The following is a 24,985-nucleotide window of genomic DNA, read 5'->3' as shown; positions in this document are numbered from 1 at the left end:
AACATCTGCATAATATTTAATAGCTTGTTTGTATCTTAATTTAGTCAACCATTTCCCTATTAATGGACACTTGAGTTGCTTCCAATTTTTTGCCACAAAAATCAATGCCACAATCAATCAATAAACAATGCAATGCGATAAATACTCTTGTATATATATCATGTAAAACTAGAGCTTTTATTGCTGTAGGATAGAGTCCCCAAGGTGAAATATATTACCCAAAGGAAATAGGATTATCCAAAGGAACTCAGGATCCTGTTAGGTTGCGATCATGATTTAGCAAAATCCCGATTAGACTACCTTATATTCAACAGAGCCAACAGAGACCCACATTGTGCATGTGCGGGGAAAGGTGCACTCCACCCACGCCCAGAGTTGTCCTCTCTCTGTGCTTTATGCACACTGGGCTTCCCCTCCTCAGGCTTGACCACCTACAAGGCTTTGGCCAAGAGTAGCTTGTCCAAGGCAGGGTGGGGTGGGCAGAGGAGCATGTGCTCGGTCTCTTCCAGGGTTAGCCACATCCTAGTGAGTGACTGTGACTGCTGGTGAGAGCAGGAACTGTGCATTCAAGCAGAATGCAGACCTCACAGCTCACTCCCACTTCGCTGTGCCTCCAGCAAGCTGCACAAAGTTGCGTGTTTGCCAGGTGCATGGTGCATGCTCTCTTTACTAAGAAATTTAACTTGGAAGGCTGGTGCTTCAGTGTCTTTTTCAGGATTGGGAAAGGGTGATGATTTAACAAGAGTCCCTTCATGCCCCCGCCTCATTGTCTCTCAGTTCTCAGGATGACAAGCATCCTCCATGAAATATGGGTGGCATGGCCCAGAACATGGGTATTCTAACTTGCAGCCCAGAGCTGCAGAGCTTCTGGGTCAGCTCCAGTTTTCCCCAGTGATTTATTCACAGCTGTAATTTGTGGATGTGCCTGTGTTGCTCACTATCCTGCAAGTGTCTAATTTCTGTATCCCCCCATTACTACTTCCTAAACTCACGTAAGCATTGCACACAGTAGTTATTCAGCAATTGATCTATTTCTCTTGATCAAGTCAGACATTGAGGTCCAGAGCCCTTAGGAAATGCCTGGCTGGATACATCCGAGGCTCCCTCCCTGCCTACCTTCACAGCCTTTGCTCTGTTGATGAGCCCGTCGTCCTGAGAACTCCCGATGAGCAGATCGACCTCTGCCCGTAAAGACCTCTTCAGTGCTCTGGCTGGAGGCTCACGGAGGAACTGGCCATCGATCACAGGACCCCAGTAGTGGAAAGGGCCACTCACGGCCAGGAGCTACATTGGATACAACAATAATCAGTTGTCCTGGAATAATCAGTTGCATTGCTTTGCATAAAGAGGTCTTAACCATACTGAATGCCAATGCTGGTTATACATCTGGGACTCTACTGGGAGAAAATGACCAGGACAACTGGCAGGCAGGACACCATGTGACAAAGTCAGGGGCTGGAAGGTGAATGAATCTCACTCTCAGCAATGATGGTCTCCAGGGGAGCATCCCAGAGGTGACAGCAGGTCCCCAGCTAGGGATGGGAAAGCCTGAGCCTGTAGGTGGGTGAGGAAGTCAGGAGGAGACAGTGGTTGAAGAGGAGGCAGTGACTCTGACAGGTGAAATTCACCAGCTCCAGTTACGATCAAATTAGCCTACACTGAGGGGAGCTGAGGATAAGACCTGCTCCAATTCTGTGAGTCCAGACTCATTGCTAAGATGATCAGACCATCAATTGCAATGACAACAATTATTCCTGCTAGTGTCCCCTTCATTAATGTGAGGGCCAGCCAGAGATTTGGTCTGCAAGCAAGAACTTTGCATGCTAGAAAGGGAACACACAGCTATCCCATATAAGGGTATGAAGTGACTCAAATACACTGCCATCTGTGAAGCCATGTCTGCAATGCTCAATACATGTAGCTGTGACCTGTCAAGGGTTTGGTCGCCTGCCCACCATGGTCCTGGCATGAGGCCAAACCCTTCACATGTGTTACTTCATTCTCTCCTCCTACTCTATAAGGTCTGTATAACTGTTCCCAGGTTATAAATAAGAAAGACAAATTGCAGAGGTATCTGTCTACCCTCAGTAACCATGGTTAGACTGTTGCAGGCTGTGGCGCATGCACGGCTCTGGGGGTTAGGGAATGTGAGTTCCAGCTCCAGCTGGTCATCAGCCTCATGTGTGGTATGGCTGGGGTGGGTCACACTTCCTTTCTAGGTCTTCATTTTCTATTTGTAAAGGACCAGAGAATGTCCCTTCCCAATTTGCACTTGAGTGCTCACCTTGGTCTGGGCGTCATTGAGGATATTGGCAGGCTTTTGGCGGAGGCAGGACACCACTTCTTGGCTGGATGACACAGGGCAGCTGACCTCCTTTGCCAAAGCAACTGCCTGCTGCTGAGCCCTCTCATGGCTGATGATGGCGGCTGGGGAGAGTGCGGAGCCTCCCTGGAAGAGAAAGCAGGCTCAGGGCTGATGGTCCAGATCATCTCCTGTCCCTGCTCACCTGGAGCCCTCAGTGCCACATCAGGGTTCTGCATCCTTCCTCCAAGCTTGGGGGTCCCAGGACCCATTCTGGGGATGCACACAGCGGGGAGGTCAGGATTGGTCAACGGCATGTCAGCATGCGGTGTGATATTGAACAGGTGTCTCTCTAGGCCTCAGTTTCCTAGCCTGTGAAGTGAGGGTGCTGCTCAAGGGAACCTTCAGTCTTGGCTGTGCAGATGATTTTGTATAAAGAGGCAAAGGGTTGATGGTTCTTTAAGAGGACTGGAGATCAGCAAAATCCTCTGGGAAGAGAACTCTGCAAAGATAGAACCATCTCCCACCAGCCCCTCCTGGGGGCTCGTTAACTAGCAAGCTTTCCTGACTCCATTAAGATAGAGCTGGACTTTAAAATGGAAGCCCACCTAGGAGGCGATGAAAACACAGTCTTTGTAAGGGTAAACTGCTTCATCAAAGTCAGGGTACTCTCTGCTAAAATGACAGGTTTCTCACTTTGGGAGGACAAGGTGGGCGGATCATGAGGTCAGGAGATCGAGATCATCCTGGCTAACACGGTGAAACCCCATCTCTACTAAAAATACAAAAAAATCAGTTGGGCCTGGTGGCAGGCACCTGTAGTCCCAGCTACTTGGGAGGCTGAAGTAGGACAATGGTGTGAACTCAGGAGGCGGAGCTTGCAATGAACCGAGATGGCGCCACTGCACTCCAGTCTGGGTGACAGAGCGAGACTCTGTCAAAAAAAGAAAAAAAAAAAAAGACAGGTTTCTTCTTTCTAATAATGTAAGTGGTAGGAGCTGGGTTCCAGGAAGTTCATCTCTGCCTGGACTACTGGTAGAATTGGGTCATCTGCCCTGGGAGGAACAAACGAGCTGAGTGGGGTCCTGACCAGTGTGCAGTTCCAGGGCACATCCTCCATGGGGCACCCCGTAGCTCAGACACTGGCTGCCCACTGAAGAGACATGGATAACCAGGGGAGGCAGTGGTGGCCATACCAGTGCCACTGCTCTTACCCCTGCTACTGCCACTGATGGAAATAATAGCAACCACTGTGGATTGAGGGCTTCGACAAACTCACTCTCACTCAAGAGGTTCCCTATTTCAACTCGTCGGATCCTCACAGCAATTGTGTAAGTCGGTTGCTCTTACTGTCCCATTTAACAATTATGTAGGAGGCAGGGCTGGGATCTGACCCCAGTGGCCAAACAGCCACTGTGAAGTGGCCCTTTCATACACCTGGTAGGTTCCTGACGAAAGGTGGTGGCACTGTTGTTACGATGATCTCTGTTTATTGTCAAGCTCAAGAAGGGGCATGCGGCTAGGGTCAGAGGCAAGGCCGGACAGTCAGAATCTCAGCCAGCGGCAAGGAAAAACACAAGTGCGTGGAACTGGGGGATCCTGGACATGGCCACTGTGAGACCTGGTGTCAGAGGAACTTTTGTAATGGCTCTGGGCTTCTCAGAACAGGCCTGGCAACTAGGTCCATCGACTCCAGAAAGGGCTGGGAGATATATGTGGTTTTCTGTCCTTAACCGCTTAGACAAACTCAGAGTCTCCTGGTCCTGCTTTAAAACAAAGCAAGGCTCATGTGCTACGTGCTCTCCAGCCAGTGGCTCACTCTGCTCTCCAGCGTTTTTACAAGAGAGAGAAGCCTAACTCCCAGGATGCTCTGATAAGCAGCAGCAATAAAAGTAAACTACTCAGCCAGGCCAAGGCCTGGAATTCAATGACTCAAGGAACAAGGGTCAATATGATTTAGCCTATTGTTGAGTTCTTGTGCCCTCAGGTTTATTTTTCCAACAATGAGCAGGGCAGCTTTTCTGAGAACCACTGGGTGTACTTTAAATTAAAAAAAAAGAAAGAAAGAAAGAAAACACACACACACACACACACACTCAAAATATTCAAGCTCAAAACTCTGTGTTCTGAAGAGCAAACTGCAGAAGGGCCCACAGGCAGGCAGAGAGGAGATGTGAATGTCAGGATGGGGCCCCCTTTGACGTTTTCAGTATTTTCTTTGGCTATAAAAAGCCAGGGATCCTGACATGGTGAGGAAGTGGTTAAAGGCATAAAGGCATGGGTCACACTGATATTGCAAGATGGCTTGGAGAACTTTTCTTTCTCTGAAAGTATGTTGTTTAAATTGATCTTTCGGAAGGAAACCTTTTTCACCATGGAAAATTGGTGTGTAAGCAAGCCAACGGTTGACTCGGCCTTCATTTGAAAGCACTTGATTAAGACAAAGCACTCAGGGGCAGGAGGGGAGTTGCTATGCAGAGGTGTGCAGAGAGCATGGGATCGGGCCAGAAGGGCTCGGTTTGAACCCCAGCTGTGTCACTCCCTGGTGAAGTGGGCTTGGGCAAGTGACCATCAGTGATGAGAACAATCAACCGTACTTTACAGGGTTGCTGCAAAGATGCATGAGGCCAGGTAGGTGAAGGAGCGTGTCCTCTGCACAGCGGGAGCTGTGGCTGCACTGTGGTTAGTGCAGTGACATTCATGGGACCCCACAGGATGTAAAGGGATCAGTCTTCTCAGTCCGCCCAGGCATGCCTGTAGGTCCGTAGCCCTGGGCTCTGGCTTTATCTAAATCTGACCTAGCTATTCAATGGCGAGGAGTTTCCGCTGGTTGTTGTTTTTTTAACTTTAAAAATAGTTCAGGTCAAAACCACAATTGCTGACCGCTGCTTTTTGTTCCTGGGGCCTCCGACCATGGTGAGGTGCCTTGACCTCAGTTAGTCACTGTAGTCGCTTTGGAGCCAGGACCTGCCCCTGACCAAGCACACATATCCACACACAGCCACAGGTGGAGACACACTCACGCAATCAAGGAGTTTATGCTACTGCTTCTCAGAGGATCCTGGGAGTTAGAATTCTCTCTCTTTTAAAAATCCTGGAGATCAGAGTGAGCCACTGGCTGGAGATCACATAACACAGGAGCCTTGCTTTGTTTTAAAGCAGCACCAGGGGACCTGGAGTTTGTCTAAGTGGGTTAAGGACACACACAGATACCGATGGAGACATACGCTTACACGCACAGACACACGGCCACAGACGGAAACACACACACGCACAGACATGGCCACAGATGGAGACACACAGTCATAGATAGGGACACACACAGAGCTATGCAGTTACACACACAGATACTCGTGGTCACATAAAAAACACAGGCATACACTCACAGACACAGGGAGACCCACACTTAGAAACACACACAGTCACAGAAACATCCAGCTACAGAAAGAAATAGATACCCACACACATAGACACACACTCACGTAAGCGCAGAAAGACACAAACACACACAGTCACGGACACACAGACACATACTCAAAGGTACACAGACACACCCAGACACCTACAGATAGACTCACACACTCAGACACATACACACACACACACACACAAAGCTGCCCTTGTTGAAATGTTGAAAGTTGCCCTTGTTGAAATGGACCCTGTGGCATTTTTTGGGAGGACTCCCTCAGGCAGCCTCCCCAGAGCAGCTCCAATAAGCAAAGCAACAAGGAGCGGGGTGGGCAGCTCCCCGGACAAGCAGGAGCTCTGGCAGCTCTGCCCTGGGGCATCTGTGCATCAGAGGGTCCTCTGGATGGACTCTGCCTTCCTCCTGGCACCTCTCGCACTTCTCAGCCCCTCCCTGGAATGTGAATCCTTATCTACAGCGGTGTCTACCTCACGGGGAGACGGGAAGGATGGGAAGCCCAGTAAGCAGGTGCTCAGTGAGCTCCTTATCCATCAGGCATGGCGTGGAATCGAGGAGTTAATTCCTACAAAGTTCTTTCAGCAGTGCCCAGCACAGACACAGCAATGAAGACGAGGATAAACATTCAAGTAGCACTTCCTGTGTGCCTGGCATTGAATGCGGGTTGTACGTGTAGAAGCTCACCTACCTCTCAGAGCAATCCCAGGAGTTGGGTAACAACAGTATTATTTCAACTTTAGAGGAGGCTCCAGGGTAGAGTTGAAGCCACTTCCCCAGAGTCTCAGAGCTGGGGGTGACAGAGCCAGGATTTGAGCCCAGGCTGCAGGTGCCAGAGCTCCATGTTCTAACCAGTGTGCCATCTCATGCTTGTGGTGGACAGTTCCTTTCTGTCCCCATGAGAGGGTGAGGCCAAAGCAAAGTAAAAAGCTCATGGCTCTTGTTCCAGACAGACTGGTGTTTTAATTCCAGCTCCTCCCATGGCCATTTTGCCAATTTCCTTTGTCTTTCTGAGCTTCCAGTTCCTAATCTGTAAATTGCAGATATTATGATCAGCATTCACAGAGCTGATGCACAGATTAAAGGAGACAATGGAGGCAAAATACCTGATGTGTAATTTGCACTCAAAGTTGGTTGTACTCATCATTAGGAATGTTATTATCCATGATTTAATGCCTGCAATGTAACTTGATGAAACTCGTCATTACAACCTAGGCTGATGGGGAGCAAGTCCCTTGCACTGTCTGACTTGGGGGAAGGTGCCTCTACACACGAAGCAGCTGTGGAGCTGGCAAACTTGCTTCCCTGTGGTACCACACACGGGCCAAGGTGCTTTCTTGCCCACTCTCATGATTTATTTCCTGCCACAACACTATGAAGTGAAATCAGGTAGGAAGGACTATGTCTTTTCAGGGAGAAATTCTCTGTTGCACAGAACCTGAACCCAGGTATTCCAACTCCAAACCCAGGGTTTCTGTCTGCTTCTCCTGGGAGAAAACAGACGTGTGACTTCTAAGCCCTGACCAGACCACTGGGCCTCTAGAAACTTAACTATCTCTAGCTGACTTATTGAATGCTGGCTTATTGAAATCAATTGCCAAGTATTACCTGAGAGTTATCAACCTTGTATTTCTTTTGACTCTATTTTATTCGAGGCAAAGTGAGTCACAAAGAAGCATACGTCTCAAGCCCCAGTTAGTTGGATGCTTTTTAAAAATGTGTACTATATCCAGCAGGACATACATACTGGTGGCCTCCAGATGAGCTCTGTGCAGTAATGAGCAGAAGTGAGCCAAGAATTCTTGTGCTTTGGGGATTCAGGGGAGGGAGGGATTTCTGGGCACTAGGGTGGCCCAGAGGAAGCTGCAGAGAATCACTAGGACTTGAGTGGATCTCTATGAGAGGAAAGGAATGGGAGAAGCAGGGTGGGTGACCATGCTGAGGGGGAGTGGGCAGGGATGGCAGTGGGGTCAGAGGCTGATTACCCAAAGGAGTTATAGATAGGAGCTGGGTCCTAAGTAACCCGGCAGCCCCAGGACAGGGCCTGGAACTCAAAATAAGTATTGCATGAGTGAATGAATGACTGTATGAGTGAGGGAGTGAAGAAATGAATGAATGGCAGGCAGATGGACCAGTGACTTCTAAATGAAGAGAAGAATTTCCATAGAAGTGTGGTGAGAAGTAAACTTCAGAAGTCATTAAATCCCAGACTAAGTAAGAGATGTGATTTAGAAGGCACCAACCCTGGGACACAGAGCAGGTATCCTTCAGGCAATGGGCAATGAGGAATCCATAAAATCTTTTAAATGAGGTATGACAGAAAAGGCTTGGGAATTTCCTGTCACTGGATTCTTTGTCTTTGCATTCTCAGTGCTGAAAATGGTTGGTAGTGCTCAGCAGGCCCTCAGTAAAGGATGGAGCATCAACACCTCCTGAATGTAAGCTTCTGATGGCGGGTGTTGGGAGGTAGTTATTCCTCTATCCCCAGAGCCCAGCACAAAGTGTGGAACACCATATGTGGAACAGAAGAGAACTGGAATGAATGGCAGGATGGTGGCTCAGCCAGTTGACTGTGGGATGGACTGGAGCAGTGAGCATCTGAGGCAGGGAGTCCATTGGTGACTTGTAAGGTCTAAGGATAAAGGGGTAGTGTGTGACCCACAGCGCCATGTCTCTGCCCTCGCACTGACCTCTCCTGGGAACTCACCCACACCTGGAAGTTGCCACCAAGGTGTCGTAGGCCAGCTTAATTGCGGCATGCGATTGAGCAGCCAGGACAGCTTAGGGAGAGCGCTCTGGAAGCTAAAGCACAGATGGACTTTTTTGTAACATCTGAGTTTATATTTGTATTCTCTTGCGTGTTTTCTACACTAAAATCATCTTCTTTTCTTGATCCCTAAAAGCCTGAGTTTTACTCTAATTTGTAATACTTCAGTTTTGGCAAAACTTACATGAGAAGGCCGATAATTAATACAACTTTCATCTTGAAATCCCAGTCTTAGGGCAAAAGATTGCACTTCTCTTTTCTTCTTAGAATCAGAAGTTCTTGGTTTCACTTGGTGAAAGCCCGTGGCATTTGGGTGAGAAAGGGAGATGGTAGCTTAACCCTTGGTCAATGTCCTTTGAACATCAGGCTAAGGTTTCACTCTTGATTTCCTAAAAGGCATCAAAACTACCTGTTGGTAAAGTCATGATCTAGGGGACAATCTGAAATGTAGGATTTGAAGGAGGCCTAGTGAATGCTATTCCTTCTTTCTTGTATAAAAAGTGCATGTGTGTGTGTTTACTTAAGGGAAAGCAGAAAAGACTTAAACATTTATAAGGCACCTTCTAAGGGCCATGTCATTTATTCACGTTTTCTCTCATGATCTCCAAAACAACCCTCTAAGTGTAATATTATAATCCCTATTTTACAGATAGAGAGACTGAGGCCTGGAGTGGGTAGGTAATTTTTCCAAGGTCATAGAATTGATCAGTAGCATGGCTAGAATTATAAAGATTTCATCGTTTCCCCCAAACTGTGCTACCTACCCGAGAAAACAGCAATCACTAAGCACATTGCAGACCCTTATTTTCCATTCCATTCATGAGTGGCTGGTGGATGGCGACTCATAGGCAAGGTTTTTGCAAGGGTGGCTGGGACAGCAAGAGGAGGAGGAGGAGGAGCAGGAGGGGAGTTTAGCTTCTCCATCACAGGATTGCCATAAGGCTCAAAAACACACCATGTCACATCTGCAGACTGAAAAGTCCTCGTGAGACAAGAGAAAGTCTATCCCAAGTTGCTTTGATTCACATGTACAACTGTGCTGCATTCTGCTTAAGACAGAGCTCTCGCCTCTATTGGCTCCTTTAAACTCCCACTACCATCCTAGGAAGTAGGAAGGACCAATATTACTGAAAACACTACTTTCTTAATCATTCTTTTGTGTATGGCCCACTTCATTTCAAGAAGAATTTGGGGTACACTCAAGAAACAGTGTCTAAGAAGTTTAAAAACCTGCTAGTAGCAGGTGAAAGAGGTTAAGACCCAGGCTTTCTGGCCCCAGGTTTTTTTTTTCCCATGATGCCATGCTGTTTCAACAGCTGGAGGAGACATCCAGTCCCAGGGCACCTCCTGCTGCCTGGCCCCACCGGGTTTATTTGAATAGTCTGACTTCATCAATCCACAGAGCCTTCTAACAATTCAAGGTGAGTGAATGATGGAGGAGTTCTATTGGCTTTTTATACTTTTCAGAATATTCTAACTTGTCTCCAATGAATTAATGTTAAATTTTTAATTAGAAAAAATTTAAATTACATTTAAAAGATGAATTCCACACTAAAATATAACTGATCCTTGTCAAGACGGAAGCACTCATTACAGCTTATCGTGTAAGCACGTCAGTGGACAAGTGACGTGGCCAAGTCCATTTAGAAAACCTTTGCGGGGACAATAAGAGGTGGGAAGAAATGAGAATCCTCAAACCCTGAGGGAGGAAGGGGGTGGTTCTGGCTGAGAGAAGAGGTCCAGCAATAAGCCTTGCTCTCTTCACAGATCAGCACAAATGCAATCGTTTTCGTACTCTAGAAAAAGACGGTCATATACTGCTCTACATCCATCAGTGCGACCTTAGCTTATTTAAAGAGGAAACAGAATGCCCTTTGCAATTTTTAAAGCAAAAATAGCAGTCCCCAAATAGAAAATACAGGTGAACAAAACAGAGAAAATTAAAATTACACATAATCCTCGCAATCAAAGAAAACCACTGTTACATGCTATTAGCTTCCAGCATGTCTCTTCCGTGTGTGTGTGTGTGTGTATACACATGTATTCAGGAAATACAGAGAGCATATTGTTTTTGAGCCTGTCTTTCCCTCCTAACAATCCATTGTCTACATCATTATGTATCATTACTTATTTATTTACAAGATTGTTTTCAATGCCAGCATGCTAATTCAATTTAGGATTTTAGGTTATTAGGGAGAATGTTATAGACAGGTTAGGGGCACCTGCAGGCCATGGAATATGATAGACTTGGATACAAATCCCAGTTCTGATTTGCAGATGTTTGATTTGAGACTTTCTTCATCTGTAAGGAATATAACAATATTGAGAGCTTCCCCATTGGATTGTTGTACTAAAGAAATGAGAAAGTTTTCTGTAACGGTATGGTGCATTACAAACTGTAAATATTTAATAAATGATAGTTATTGTTGTTTCAGGCTTTATGAGGTTACAGACAATAGTGCAATGTACATCTTTATAGCTAAATCTATTCATATATCCATGATGATTTCCTTATGCAAAGGCATTACTGGGTCAAAAGGTATAGTTTTTTTTTCATCAATAAGATAATAAAAATGTATTAAATGAGTTGTTTCCATGGCATTTTAATAGTTTCTCATTAAATAGCTGCCACATGAACATCTGTATTAAAGAAGAAGGTTTTTGTTGTATGATAAACATTTACCTAGTATTTTAAGCTATGATTCTTGGTATCTATAGCTAACTTTAGGAAATTGTGTTATTGTGATATAATTCACATACCACAGAATTCACCCACTTAATTCAATGGTTTTTAGTTATAGTCACAGAGTTGTGCAATCATCACCACATCTAATTTTAGAACATTTTCATTATCCCACAAAGAAATCCTGTACCCATTAGCAGTCATTCCTCATTCTCCACCCTCACTCCCAGCCCCAGGCCATCACTAATCTACTTTCTGTCTCTATAGATTTGCCTATTCTGGACATTTCATATAAATGGAATCATATAATATGTAGCCTTCTGTGTCTGGCTTCTTTTATTTCACCTGTATTATAGCAGGTATTAGTACTGTATTTATTTTCATTGCTGAATTATACTTAATTGTATAGAGAAACCATTATTCATTGGCTGGTAAACATTTGGGTTGTTTCTACTTTTTGCCAGTTATGAATAATGCTGTTGTGAACAGTCATATACAAGTTCTTATATGGATGCATGTTTTCACGTCTCTTGAATGCACATGTAGGGGTGGAATTGCTAGGTCACATGAAAACTCAGTGTTTAACCTTCTGAGAAGTTGCCAAACTGTTTGTCAAAGTGGCTGCATTATTTTATATTCCCACTAGCAATAAAAGAATGCTTTTACTTCTTCATATCCTCAGCAACACCATCTGATTTTTAAAAATTGTTATTATTATAGGCATCCTACTGTGTGTGAGTTAATGTCTCATTATGGGTTTAATTTGCATTTTGCTGATGACTGACTGATAGTGTTAAGAATCTTTTGCTGTGCTTATGGGCCCATTTGTACATCTTCTTTGGAGAAACGTCTATTCAGATCCTTTGCTTATTTTCAGATTGAGTTATTTGTCTTTTCGTTATTGAGTTGTAAGTATTCTTTATGTTTTCTTGGTACAAGTCCCTTATTAGATACATAATTTGCAAATATTTTCTCCCATTATGTGGATTTTCTTTTCACTTTCTTTGCGGCATCTTTTGCAGCACAGAATTTTTAAAATTGTGATGAAATCCGATGTATCTATTTTTTCTTTTGCTGTCTGAGGTTTGGTGTCTTATCTAAGAAACCCTTGCCTAGTGCAAGGTTCACGAGTTCTGCCTTGCATTCTATAGATAGATATTTTACAATACAAAAACCTTTTCTTTTCTTTTTTTTTTTTTTTTTACAATGGACTGCTAACCTGTCCTACAGAGAGATTGTACCTTGGTATATTTTTATACTTGCAAGCTTAAATCACCCACCAGCTGTGTCTACACATGGAGGAAAGAGAAGAAAAGTACCAAAAAGTAACGGGGAGCTGGTGTGCTCCAAGCACTTTACATGCTGTTCTCAGTTTGTGCTCACTAAACCTCTGAAGCAGGAAGACACGACTATGCCTCTTTTATTAAAGAGTGAGGCTCAGAGAGGGTAAATGACTTTGTCCCAAATCACCCACTGCTGGGGAATTGGATTCAGGCTATTTGTCTCCAAAGCCACGACACTACCCACCCTCTATGTGCCAAACAGAATCTGCACTCAACCTGCCTTCTACAGACATCTTTGACAGACACTGCCGTCCATGTGGTCTAGCTGTAGAACTGTCCCCCTTGCCTGTGGAGGCACAGTGTGGAGGCCTTCCCAGGCCCCTGTGGGGGAGCCCTCTAAGGGGTCTCTCCCAGGCACTTCTGCTGGGAAATGGAGAGGACCTGAGCCTTGGCTTTGTCTCTTTAGTTCAGAGCCGGCACCTGTCATATTTTCCTACAGGTCTTGCAGACTTGACAAAATGCCTTTTTCCATCTGTTACAAACATGAAGTCTAATTGCCTCTGTCACCTTCTGGCTGTCAGAAGCCATTTAAATGCTTGGCACTTGAAAATTTCTGATTTCCCAGGCAAAGGTGTCACACTTTAAAAGTGACACCATGAGTGATAGCCGAGGCAATGGCTGCCCTCTTATTTCAAAGAGAATTTAAAATGCAGGCTCCTGAGCCTCCCTTCCATTGTCAATGAGCACTTCATACATACACATGGGCATATGTTTCCTTTTAAAAATAATTTCATCATTATAGCTTGTAAAAGACCCTGACTGCTTCTTTCTAGTCATTTATTATTGCAGCTTTGTTTCAGGGCCCAGGAGAAGAGCTAGAGCAGTGGGGACTGCCTAGACAGAGGCAAAATCTCTTTCTATTTTCCTTCCAGTAGCCCCTAGACTGCCTCTCTCTCTCCGTTTCTTCCCTCCTTCCTTTGCTTCCTCCCTCCTTCCTCCAGTAAATGCCATGGGCCAGCTCTTGACCAGCAGAAAGGACTCACCATGCCTGCCCTAGAAAACACAGTGCATGCAGAAAGTTCTGAGATGCTGATGGGTGGGAATGGCCTCATGAACACAGCAGAGGGAATGGCATAGAAGGTGCCTGGGAGGGATCAGGGTCGCCTCTCAAAGGACAGCGCCACAGAAGGTACGGCCTGGGCTGAGTGACTGAGGTGGCTCCGTGCAGAGATAGAGGAGCCGGGGGAAAACTGCGAACCACTGGGTGCAGACGGACCATCTGAGGAGGTGGTGGCTTCACTAGAATCTGGACAGGGCAGCAGGGCACTGGATGAGAAGGGCACACATGGGTCCCTGAGCCTGCTTAGATTCTGGAACCCACATCACACAATTCCAACATTATCCTCTATGAATCCTCTTCAAATAAACTAATTATTATTATTTTAAAGAGATGCAGGAAAAAATAGAGAGACCATGGGCTTTCAGGTTGAAGAAATCTTACTGAATGTTGCACTGACAACTTAGTAATTGGCTTAACTCTCTGGGTCTCCATTTCCTCATCTGTAAAGTGGGTATGTGATATGTGGCATCAAGAGCGTAGGCCATGGGGTCCATCAGCCCAGGTTCAAGTCCAACACCCCCTCTAACCAGCTATGTGTTCTTAGGAAAACTATTTAAAGTCCCAGTGCCTCAGTTTCCCCTAATATAAAATAAGGATGAGAATATTTACCTCATTCATTTGTTAAGATGAATTGGTAACATGTAAATTGCTTACATGTTTCAAGTTTACAATAAATAGTAGTAGCAGTTGTTAAAACTGCTTTGATATTTGATATTTCAAACTATTTGATATTTCAACTCTTTGATATTTCAAAGAGTTCTTGTGAAAATTAAGTAACAAGTTCAAAAAATACTTGATAACTGACAACTGTATAGTGCTTTACAGGTCATAAAGTATTAGCAATAATAAATAATGATAACTGACATCTGTACCATGCTTTACAGGTTATAATTATTTATTATTGCTACTTAAACAAAAATAAAATTTTCTAGTCTAAAAATGGCTTTTGGGATTGAAATGTTGTTTTGGCCAGAACTATTTCTATAGCAACTAGGCCTGCCTACTCATTGCTTTCCCTCCATGGCTGCCCTACGCGACGAAGTGTAATTAGTTGTGGCTCAGTGAGCACCGAAGCCAGTGCTGACATATGATTTCACACCCATCCAGTCGGTTATAACTGGATGACACTGTTTTAAATTACATTAAGGCTAGTTTCGAGTTTGTTTTTCTTTTGATAACAATGAGAGAAACTTATCATTAGAAAATAGTGTATGTCATGAAAGTATTAAGGCATCATAGAATGAGAACAGTAGAGGAAACCTTAATAATAAATCTTAATAAAAGTCACAATAATGCTGTTACAGATCCTACCCTCATTTTGTGCTGTTCAAGCACACTTAGAAGTGGTTGGGCAAGGTTTCTTGGCGTTGTTGTTTAGGAGACGAAAATGCCAGGGCAGAGTGTTTAAGAGGCCTGACTCCGGTGATGTGGGGAAGCTAGCCGCAAAGGCCTTATCGCTCAATGTCCAGCCGCTGTTTCTACTTTCCCAGGGCCCACAGCCTGCTCTGCTGCAGCAAGCTAGTCGATCATCAAGATAATTCCATGGGCATCTGTGAGCTCCTCCTATCTGCCCAATGCTGCAGGGAATCAGAAATGATTAAGGCCTTAAGAAAGTTTGCAATCTATGGGAGAGAAAGATTTTCTTCTTAACTTGCTCCCTGTCTCTCCTGCCCTCTCTCCCTTCTTTCCCTCCTTCTTTCCAGTGGTCCTTTGCTGGTTGCCTCAGGCATGCAAAGTGCCAAAGCTAGCTGTCAATAACTGGCCAAACAGATATACTCCCTGCCTTCTTGGAACTTATAGTTTTTGAAAGTCAGACCAATAGAAAATATAGGGAAGGTTGGTGTTATGAGACACCCTTGAAACAATTCCCTTCATGGGGCCTAACAACACCCAACACCACCAACACCATACACCGTACACCCTACACCAAACATCATATACATGGGAAGACTTTGTCTTTTGTCTGTGTCCTTAAACAGAGTTCACAAGGATCTCTGTGCCCTTTACAGAAGATAGACTCTAAATTGGCACCAAGGGAAGATAAAATACATTTCAACATTCCTGGCTAGATTCCTCTTTGCTTAGAAATGAGATGCCTGTTTCCTCCTCTACGTTTCTGTTGGAGCAGTGTTCTCTTGAGTGGGGCCTGTGTGACAATCCACCGGAGGCAGGAAGGCTTACACAGGAGCGCAGCCACAGGAAGTGAGCAAAGAAAGCAACGTTGCAACCAACTGAAATTGGGTCCTGCTCAGAGAACTTCCCAACCTCTGGGAACATTGCTGACCTCTTCATCAACCCTTGCATGGCTAAGAACAGTAAGGTCTCCCCCGATGTGGGTCTAGGTTGAGCAATAACAGAAGAGAACAGCTTGAACGAATCAACATATCCGTGCAGCTCTTTGCAGCAGACAGCTGTGGTGGACAAAAAGCGGCTACTTTTTTTTTTTTTTTCCTTCTTCTTCCCGAGAATATTGTTAGTGCCAAAAGACCTCCCGAAGATTTTGATGACATATACATTTAGGCTCCACTCCAGCTGGAGAAATCAGCTCATCCAGATGGACCACTGATCCAACTTTGGAGATGTTCCAGAAACATAAACTTTTATCTCTAGAGAAACAATAGGGTCTGCTCTCCCCACAGATGGTTTTCATAGTTAGCTTATTGTCTTTCCCAGAGGTGAAAAGTCACCATTTACAGTGTACGTACTTTAATTCAAAAGGCACAACCTTCATTTATTCTTTTATTGAGGGATAGCTATGGATCACATCTTTGGGGATAACCTCTGTGCTAGGCTACGTGGTCATGGTTAGACATACTCCTGCCTTCCCAAGCTCAGGCTCCAATTTGAAAGGAAAGAAAAGCACCTCTATCTGGTGGTCCCCTCCTATGTGCCTCGCACTGGACCAGGTGGGCTGTACACATTATTATGTATGGATTCTCATGATAAAGTAGTATCAGAAACATCACTAGGCTGAGAGAAAGAATCAGAAAGCCCCACAAGATCACACAATTCCTAAGTACCTCAAATCCTCTCTTGCTCATTACTCCAATATGCAATGTGTCGCATTCCTATGATACAGATAAAACACCAAGGGGCCTTCTGAGAGGGAGCAATCATTGTTGGCTGAGAGGCATCTGGGAAGATGCATGGACAAGGTTAGCTCTGGGTTGGGCCTGAAGGGACCTGCCCCATGCCCTTGCAGGGGGAAAGGCATCCACACAGGAGAGGAAGGGCAGTGGTGAAGCACATGAGGAAGAGGTGAGGGGCTTGTCTACAGTGCACAGTGGTAGGGGAGTTCCTATGGTGAGTGGGGCATGGAGGCCTTAAGTGCTGACATTGCCATGGGGCTGATAAGGAGGGTGGAGAACAGATTGATGAGCTTTGAATGCCAGGAAAGGGGTGAAGTGGATCCTGTGGGAAAAGGATGAAGATGGTCCTGAGTTTGGGGCAGCTGCTTGAGGAGGATGACTGCAGGGCCTGAGTCTTATTTGGAGACACAGGGCTGAAAGAGGATGGGAAGGGAGCATTGGCGGGAAGAGGTGGGATGTGGGAAGACCCAATGGGAGGCTAGTGAAATAGTGACAGCAAATTTCCTACTTCTAGAGCTCATGAGCCTAGGCCCAGTGGTGTCACTCATCAGCTGGGTGACTGGAGGCAACTAAGTTAAGCCCTATCAGCACCAGTTTCTTCAGGTGATGTCTAGATACATAGAGTGAGTTGAAAGACTAAATACATAATATAAGCAAGAGCCAAGTTGCATTTCCCCAAAATTCATTCCCTTTCCTTTCTGTCTGCTCCTTGAACACAAGAATTTCCAGCCCCAAACCTTTGTATCTGTTATGTCCTTTGCCTGCTGTTTTTTCCTCTTGATTTTCATATCAGAGTCACTCTGGACTCATTTCAAATGTCACCATTCTAAGGGGACAGTTCCTCTTACTGTTCCCATGCCCTCAATTCCCTTCTATGACTTTACTCATTTATTTCTCTAACTCCGTACCCAGAGCAATGCCTAACACATAGAAGGGGTTCAAAAACCTGTTATTAAATAAATTATTGTATGAGTGGGTCAGCACTCATCCAGCCATAGAGGGGGCAAAATTTTACTCTCGAGAACTTCCATCTTGCACGCGATCTTGAAGGTCATATGGTTTGATATGGGAATCCCATTAACAGTTTTATAGCACCAAGTGTCATGCCTTGCATTCAATCAGTGGTATTGAACTTTTCTAGTTTACACTTGGTTTTCTCCATTGATAGAAAGCTTTCTAGTTCCCAAGACTGCCTTTTCTTTCTTCCAAACTTTTGAATATTTATGTTGAAAGAGGAAAACAAATCAAGCTATGACGTAGGAATGGAAATCTGCTCATACTGCATCAAGCTGTGACTCTGACCCAGCACGGGGCTTCAACATCACGTCTGCCGCATGATGCTGAATTGCCTTAGGAGCTCTTCACCTCCTAGAACCTGGAACTCCTCTGAGACCTGAAGCTGGAGAAGTGGCTTTTTATTGCTTCCCTTGGGAAACCCATCAACCCCCAGTTGGAGAAATATAACAACTGGCTCCTGACAACGCTAAGCGTGTAAAGCTAGTTTTTACATAGGGGAACATTTCACTTTAATAAAGGTGATGACCACAGCCTAGTACTTAACTGAGTGATTCTCAATCCATGCATGGCTGGCATTGTTGTTATTTGCCTATGGCCATTAGTCTCAGCCTGATAGCTAATTCTAATTAATTTGCAAAGTCCTCTGGAAATCAGCTGCTTCCTACACAGATGGTACTGGGTGTCTCTGTGAGTCCTAAAGCCTGACCTCCTGATAGTGTCATTCGGCCAGTGCAGCAGAGCTTGGCCTGACCCCATGCTTACACTTGACGTCCTTGGTGGGGGCATCACCTGCTACATGTTTTTGTCTTTGCTTCTTGTGCTCAGTACATGGACCTAGAAGACCAAGCTGCTGGGATGGCATCTAATGTGGTCCCGCCATGCCTCAGTGCCATGAAGTTCCTGTGTGAAACCAGGAGCCCTAGAGGTTTCCTGGTCTCCTCTCCTGGCCCCCTCCCTACCGACGTCTTTCTTTATACCCTGGGGTTTTGATCTGTGTGTCTGTCTCCTCTGCTAGATCAGAAACTCCCCGAGGGCAGGGAGGGATGGAGACACGTTCATCATACACAAACTGAGAATTCTCTCCTTATCTGTCCTCTGAATATAGGTTATACATACACAAAATTTACAATAGATGTTGGCAAAATTAAGTAATTCAGCAAATACGTAATGAACACTGTTTTGTGCTGGGCTTGGAAAACAGGGATAAAGAGTTTTTGACTTTGAGCTCCTTGAGGGTAGGGCCTAGTCTTGCCTGGCACATGTTCCAGTTACATGCATAGCGTCTGGCACACAGTGAATGCTAACAAACGTTTGTTGAATGAATAACTGAATGAATGTATGGAGTATGAAAAGCATGCTTGAATAAATGACAATATTCTTGGAATCAAGACTTCTTCATAGATTAGAAGAAAAAAGGTGTGTGAAACACTGAGGAACAGTGTGGAAAATGGCTGGGAGAGGAATGGTCAGGGTGGTGGAGGAGCAGGGAAGACATGGAAGCGAACTCACAATACAATCCTCCTTGACTGGGCCTCTGCGGTGAGAAGTCCACCTCCTGCTCTTCCTCTGTTTTCCTTAGGCAGTTCGTGGCTCACATGCTTCCACCCCAGTTCTTGACAGCAAACTGCTTCTCCTTTAAGATGCAGCTCACAGGCTGCCCAGACTGTAGCTTCCAAGCCCTAATTCCCTGGGACTCCTGAACAGACCACAAACCATTTCCTCTTCTTGGGTTAAGTGCATGATGGCGGAGAGGAAGGATGGGTGACACAGCCACCCAAAGGAGCCTTGCTATACAGCAGGCTTCTGAGATGTGTACCAGGGAGCACAGGCAGACGTGCTGCAAAGCTGAGTCCACACAAAAGCAGGAAAACCAACTGGCCTCAGGGTAGCACTTTACAACCCAAGAAAGAACAACCTTCACACGTGTCTTATTTTGGGATGGGTATGATCCAGTGGTTCTCAACTGGGAGTAATTTTTGCTCCCTAGGGCACATTTGACAATTTCTGGAACATTTTTGGTTGTCGCGACTTGGAGGGGTGCGGGGTGCTCCTGGTGTCTAGTGGGTCAAGTCCAGAGATGCTGTGGCATATCCTCCAACGCACAGGCCAGCCCTGCAACTCCACCACACACACACACACACACACACACACACACACACACACACACACCAGAGAATGCTCTGATTCAAAATGTCCAAAGTGCTGAGGCTGAGAACCCCCTTGGGGTTACTGAAAACAGAGGACTAAGGTCAGATTAACCTGTCTAGCATGGCATCGGGTTTCAGCCCTGCCCTCTCTGGTTGGGCCCAGGGCCGACACCTGCATTCCATTCCCCTGCTCTGGCACAGCCCAGGCTTTGGGATAGCACAGCGTCCAGTAGGAGGAACACTTTCTCAAACCTACCGAGTTTCCTCAGTTACCCCAGGAGGCCAAAGGGAGGTCATAAATACCCTGGGGCTGGGGGCCAGGGGAAGTTAGCAGCAGCCCCCCGGTCACCCAATGACCCACTGGAAAAACAGAAGAGCCTGCAGCCCTGACCTCCAGGGTTCTGCATCCTGCCTTTTCCTTCTTTTGCAGCTTCTCCTGTGAACAGGACCCGTTGAACAGGAACCCACTCTATGGGCCTCTCTCTTGTCTGCCTCTACTTCTGACTTGAACATCTTTAGGGCTGATTGTCTTTCCCCAAAACTTTTAAAGCTTGTGTGAAACCAGCAGTCCCTTGTGCGCACACCTGTCATGCCCTGGCTTGTCCCAGAGCTGGCTTGCTTTCCTCCTACAGTTCTCAGCCTAATGATATCTCCAGAGAGAGCCCATCCCCCCACAACTGGCCACCTGTGCAAAGTAGCACATCTGGGCCCCTTGGTCCCATCAACCCACTGAGTTTCCTCAGTGGGTCACCATAATTGATAGTCACATGTTCCATCTTTCCCATAGGACTCCTCCTATGTGAAGTAGTAGAATCTGCTGTGTAGTATATATTCAAATAACTGCCACCCCATAACATTCTTTCTAGTTCTCTTCCCGTGACCCACACATTGCACCAAGTTGCCATGTCTCTGTAGTCTCCTTTAAGTTAAGTACAGGGAAGGGCAGGGCTTTTGCAGTTTTTTTTTTTTATTATTATTATCTTTTTTTACAGCTAAATCCCAGTTCCTGGAATATGCCTTGCTCAATAAAGTTTTACAAAAGAAATGACAGGGAATAAATTCAGAGCCTCATCTGTACTAGATTCTTGCTTGGTAAGTGTCTATTAAAAAGTCATCACAAAACTCATACCTCTGACTATCAGTCCAAAGCTCTGTTACTCCTCTGTGTGAATTTGGGGGAAAATCTCCACTTCTGCATATTTCTGCCTGTCCCCTCTTACCTGTTAAGCAAACTGCCCACTCAGTCTTTTGCAATATTTCCTTTGTACCTTCCCAGCATGCTCTTCGCGAGCGGGTGTTTTCACAAGTTGTCTAAGGAACCATCTCTCTAGTGCAGAGTGCCTGCCTGCTAAATTTAGAAGCAGCTCTGAGGGTTTTGATTCATCTTTGCAAACTACACAGAGTGAGGTTTCCAAATGACTGTCCCAGGGTGGCTGTGTCGGCCTCACTGGACTGGGGCCTGGGTCACCAGCCGTAGATTCCGGCCCTGGCTCTTCTTTGGGACTCGCTGTGTGATTGTGGGCAGATCAGTCAAGTCTCTGATGCTCTGTCCACTCTGTGAGGTGTGAGGGGCTGTGAGGGGGTCTAAGGGCCACCCCAGTGTGGTTACCTGGCATTCCAAGCTCAAGCAAGCAATTCCCAGTCTATCTTGGGGTCAGCATTGCAGAAACTTTTACCTCTTTCGTCAATAAGCTCTGAAGCCCCATGTACCTGAGTTTCTCTTGAGACCCACGCACTTTAAGTAGGGAGATTTTATACGCAATATTTACATAACGTATAACATATACAACATACATTTTGTAATATATAACATAAAGACTCATGTATTTTAGCATCAAACTCACCAAAAAGTTGCAAGAGTAGAACAATGCACACCTATATCCCCTTCACCTATACTCACCAAGTATTAACATTTTTTCCCGTTTGCTCTCTGTCTCTCTCATTCTCTTTCTGTGTCTTGATATATAGATGTAGATGTATTAGGTTGGTGCAACAATGATTGTGGTTTTTGCCATTACTTCTATGGCAGAAACCACAATAACTTTTGTGCCAACCTGATAGCTATAGATATAGGGATGCAGCTTTTCTTTTAAGAAACTCTTTGAAAGCTATAGCTGTCATGATACGAGACATCCTCTTGGTCATCATGTGTCGCCTAAGAACTAGACATTCTCCCACATAACCACACTATTATTACCATGTCCAAGAAACTTAAGACTGGGACAATATTATCAACTGTGCACTATATATTCAAACAACTACCATCCTATAATGTTCTTTCTAATTCTTTTCCCTTGACCCACACATTGCACCAAGTCATTGTGTCTCTTTAGTCTCCTTTAATCTCAAAGCATTGCTCTGGGGTCCATTCGGCATTAACAGAAGGAAGCCGCAAAAATTGGGAAAACGAAATCAGAGAAGCTGCAGCTCTCAGCCACAGCCTTTGTGGGCCCAGCAAGCTCCAGGGATGCACAAGAGCAAATTCACAGCCCCACCAATTTGCCTTTTAATTAGAGAAAGAAGACCAAGCTTCTGAAATCCCAGAATCTTGAGTTAAGCTGGCCATATTCTCAAGTGCTTTGTAAAAAAATTAATAATGCGTCTATCTTCCCAGTCCTCGCAGAGAGAAGCCTACTCAGAGTGGTTACTGAAAACAGGAACCTGCCCTTCTGCAAGCCCTGTGCCTTCCTCGTTCCTAGCAGAGGAAGTATGCGGCCAGTTTAGCAACTGCAGTTCTTCTGGGTAGCATGGGCTGCTTCTCCACACTCGCGAGAGGCCCGGCTGCCTGTTTATTCCGGAGCAGCAGCAGTTGACAGATGGAGAGGCAGTGACTCTGCGCCCAGCAATCCCTCTGCAGACAGCTCCCACAGAAGTCATGCACAGTGTGTGAAGGTATTTTGGGGGAATGTGGCAGAGACGGGGTGGGGAGAGACTTCGGGACCTCTTCAACACACAGTTGGCAGGGGTCGACTTTCTGGAGCCAGAGAGGAGCTCCCTGAGCACAGGTGGGGCAATGTCTTGAGAGGAGCCCAGCCCCCAACCTGGTGCCCAGCACACTGCAGTGGCTCAGTGGGTGTTGGATGCATAATTCTGTGGAGAGAAGGGCTGGAGGAGCACGGACAGGATGTTGCCAGAGGAAACATTCTGCCAAAAAGGCTTGCACTTAGCAGGCTTCTTACAAAGGACAATTGGGATTTGCCATCAGAATTCCTAGCTGTGAGACCTTGAGGGAGTCATTTAAACCTCTCCAGGCCTTCATTTTCTCATCTGTAAAGTGACACTGATGGTACCTAATGCACCCAGGTATAGGGCAAAGTGAAGAAATTGACATATGCTAAGTGCCCAGGCCACTTTCAGCATACAGCAGGTGCTCAGTAAATGCTATCAGGCTGGAGTCATGATGTCTAAAGGTGCATGGAGCCAGGTGGGTTGAGGGATTGCAATAGTGCTACTTGGAGTGTGATTGTATGCATCTTCTTTAAGAAGATGCCAAAGATAATTAATAACAATCTGAGCAGCTGGGATGTGTATGGGGGAAAGGAGGAATCAAAGGAAAGGCAAACATGTGGAGTATATAAATTCTGGAAACAGCATGTTAGAGTTGGAAGAGATTTAGGACAACTGGAATTTTCTAAGGAAAAAGGCACACTCCACATTCTTTTAGGTGCGTACATATGGAGAGAGTCTGGTGTCAAAGAAGTGACCTGAGCTTTGGCCTCAGAATGTCCTCACTTGCGGCTATGCATAGGGGTGTCAGGAGGTGATATCTACCATCCTGAGTGACTGGGGAGGAGCAATGCATAAAAAGTTATTTTTCTGCAATCCTCAGAACAACCCTATAGGATGGTGGTTGTTATTTGCTTTTGAAAACTGAGAAAATGAGGCTCAGAGAAGTTAGGTGCTTGTCCAAGTCCCATAGCTGGTGGGAGGTAGAGGCAAGTGAGGGGTTCTAAAGGGTTGGGGGAGCCTCAGCGAGAACAAGCGGATGCAGGGCTGAGGCTTGTGTTTAAAGTGGTACCCTCTTCACTTTAGGAAGAGGGTCTTTAAATTGTCTTTAAATTGTCATTCTGTGGTTTGCTATGAGATGCTGAGCTGTGAAACTGGGCTGTGGCCCTTTGAAAACTGGAGAGGTAAGCTCAGGTCAAAATTCTGGCAAGTATGTTGCAACTAATAGTCTCCATTTAGAAGAGTGCTATTTAATACAAAAATTAGCTGGCTGTGGTGGCGGGTGCCTGTAATCCCAGTTACTCGGGGAACCCGAGAGGTGGAGGTTGCAGGTTGCAGTGAGCTGAGATTGCGCCACTGCACTCCAGCCTGGGCAACAAGAGTGAAACTTTATCAAAAAAAAAAAAAAAAAAAAAAAAAAAGAAGAAGAAGAATTCTATTTAAGAGTGCTTAATATGCTCTGAAAATATAATAAGAATGTTAAAAACCTATGGAATAGACAAATTGAAATCTAATTAGATTCCTTCACCTTAAACAGATCTAGAATCTAGATCAGAGCAGCAAGATGGCAACATAGAAAGACTGTGCTGCAATCAGCCGCACCTGAGTCAACATTCTGGGGCCAGCAAAGAACTCTGTGACTCTGTGCAAGTCACTTTGCCCCTTTGAGTGTTAGTATTTTCCTTGTAAAAAGAAGACCAGTTTCTTTATATGTTTGAAAGAAGTTTACATGTACTATCTAGGAGATAATAGGTACTACATAGGAGCTATTGCTATCATTTCTAAATCAGACAATTAAAATATATCATATCCATTTTATATTTCCTAGGCAGAAAGCTATTAACAAGCAGTGCTACATATGATGGATTAAACTGCTAAAGCAATGAGTGCGGCACTCCTCCATTTTTCTGAATATGTATTTCTGCTTGTTCCGCCATCTAATATAAACGAAACAGACGGGTAGGTTTGCATTGCAGCAAACTAAAGTCACTTTCTGAATAAAACTTTCCTAAGTCACTTTCGGAAGAAAACTTCCCCATTCTGAATGGTGAAATCTGGCAATGTATTTCCAAGGGAAATGAGCCTTCTTAAAGACAGAAATTATTCATTCTAGTGCGCCTAAATCAGTGCCCTGAATTAATAGATGCTGCTGGGTTTTCAGTTTTTATTTGACATTCATCAAGAATGTATTTCTCCCAGCTCTGAGAGAG

At 45.2% G+C, this 24,985-nt stretch overlaps 2 protein-coding genes across 6 annotated transcripts in view; one reads left to right on the top strand and one right to left on the bottom strand.

The window, feature by feature from the left end:
* The window catches only part of TG (thyroglobulin), a 273,445-nt gene that overhangs the window by 40,200 nt on the left and 208,260 nt on the right, over positions 1 to 24,985 (bottom strand). For all 3 annotated transcript variants that reach the window (XM_031669772.1, XM_031669774.1, XM_031669773.1), the window contains 2 exons: positions 2,285 to 2,449; positions 1,117 to 1,284 (listed from right to left, as the gene is read on the bottom strand). In XM_031669772.1, the coding sequence (XP_031525632.1) occupies positions 1,117 to 1,284; positions 2,285 to 2,449 (333 nt within the window). The remainder of the gene's footprint in view (positions 1 to 1,116; positions 1,285 to 2,284; positions 2,450 to 24,985) is intronic.
* SLA (Src like adaptor) overlaps positions 20,827 to 24,985 on the top strand; it is a 41,814-nt gene continuing 37,655 nt past the window's right edge. For 2 of the 3 annotated variants that reach the window (XM_021942670.2, XM_021942672.2), the window contains exon 1: positions 22,448 to 22,721. The gene's annotated coding sequence lies outside the window, so the exon portion shown is untranslated. Of the gene's footprint in view, positions 20,922 to 22,443; positions 22,722 to 24,985 lie in introns of those variants that run through there. The other variant, XM_021942666.2, reaches the window with a different exon arrangement.

The sequence above is a fragment of the Papio anubis genome, chromosome 8 (genome assembly GCF_008728515.1).
Source record: "Papio anubis isolate 15944 chromosome 8, Panubis1.0, whole genome shotgun sequence".
In the NCBI taxonomy this organism is placed as follows: Eukaryota; Metazoa; Chordata; class Mammalia; order Primates; family Cercopithecidae; genus Papio; species Papio anubis.
This window is presented reverse-complemented; position numbering and strand designations above follow the sequence as displayed.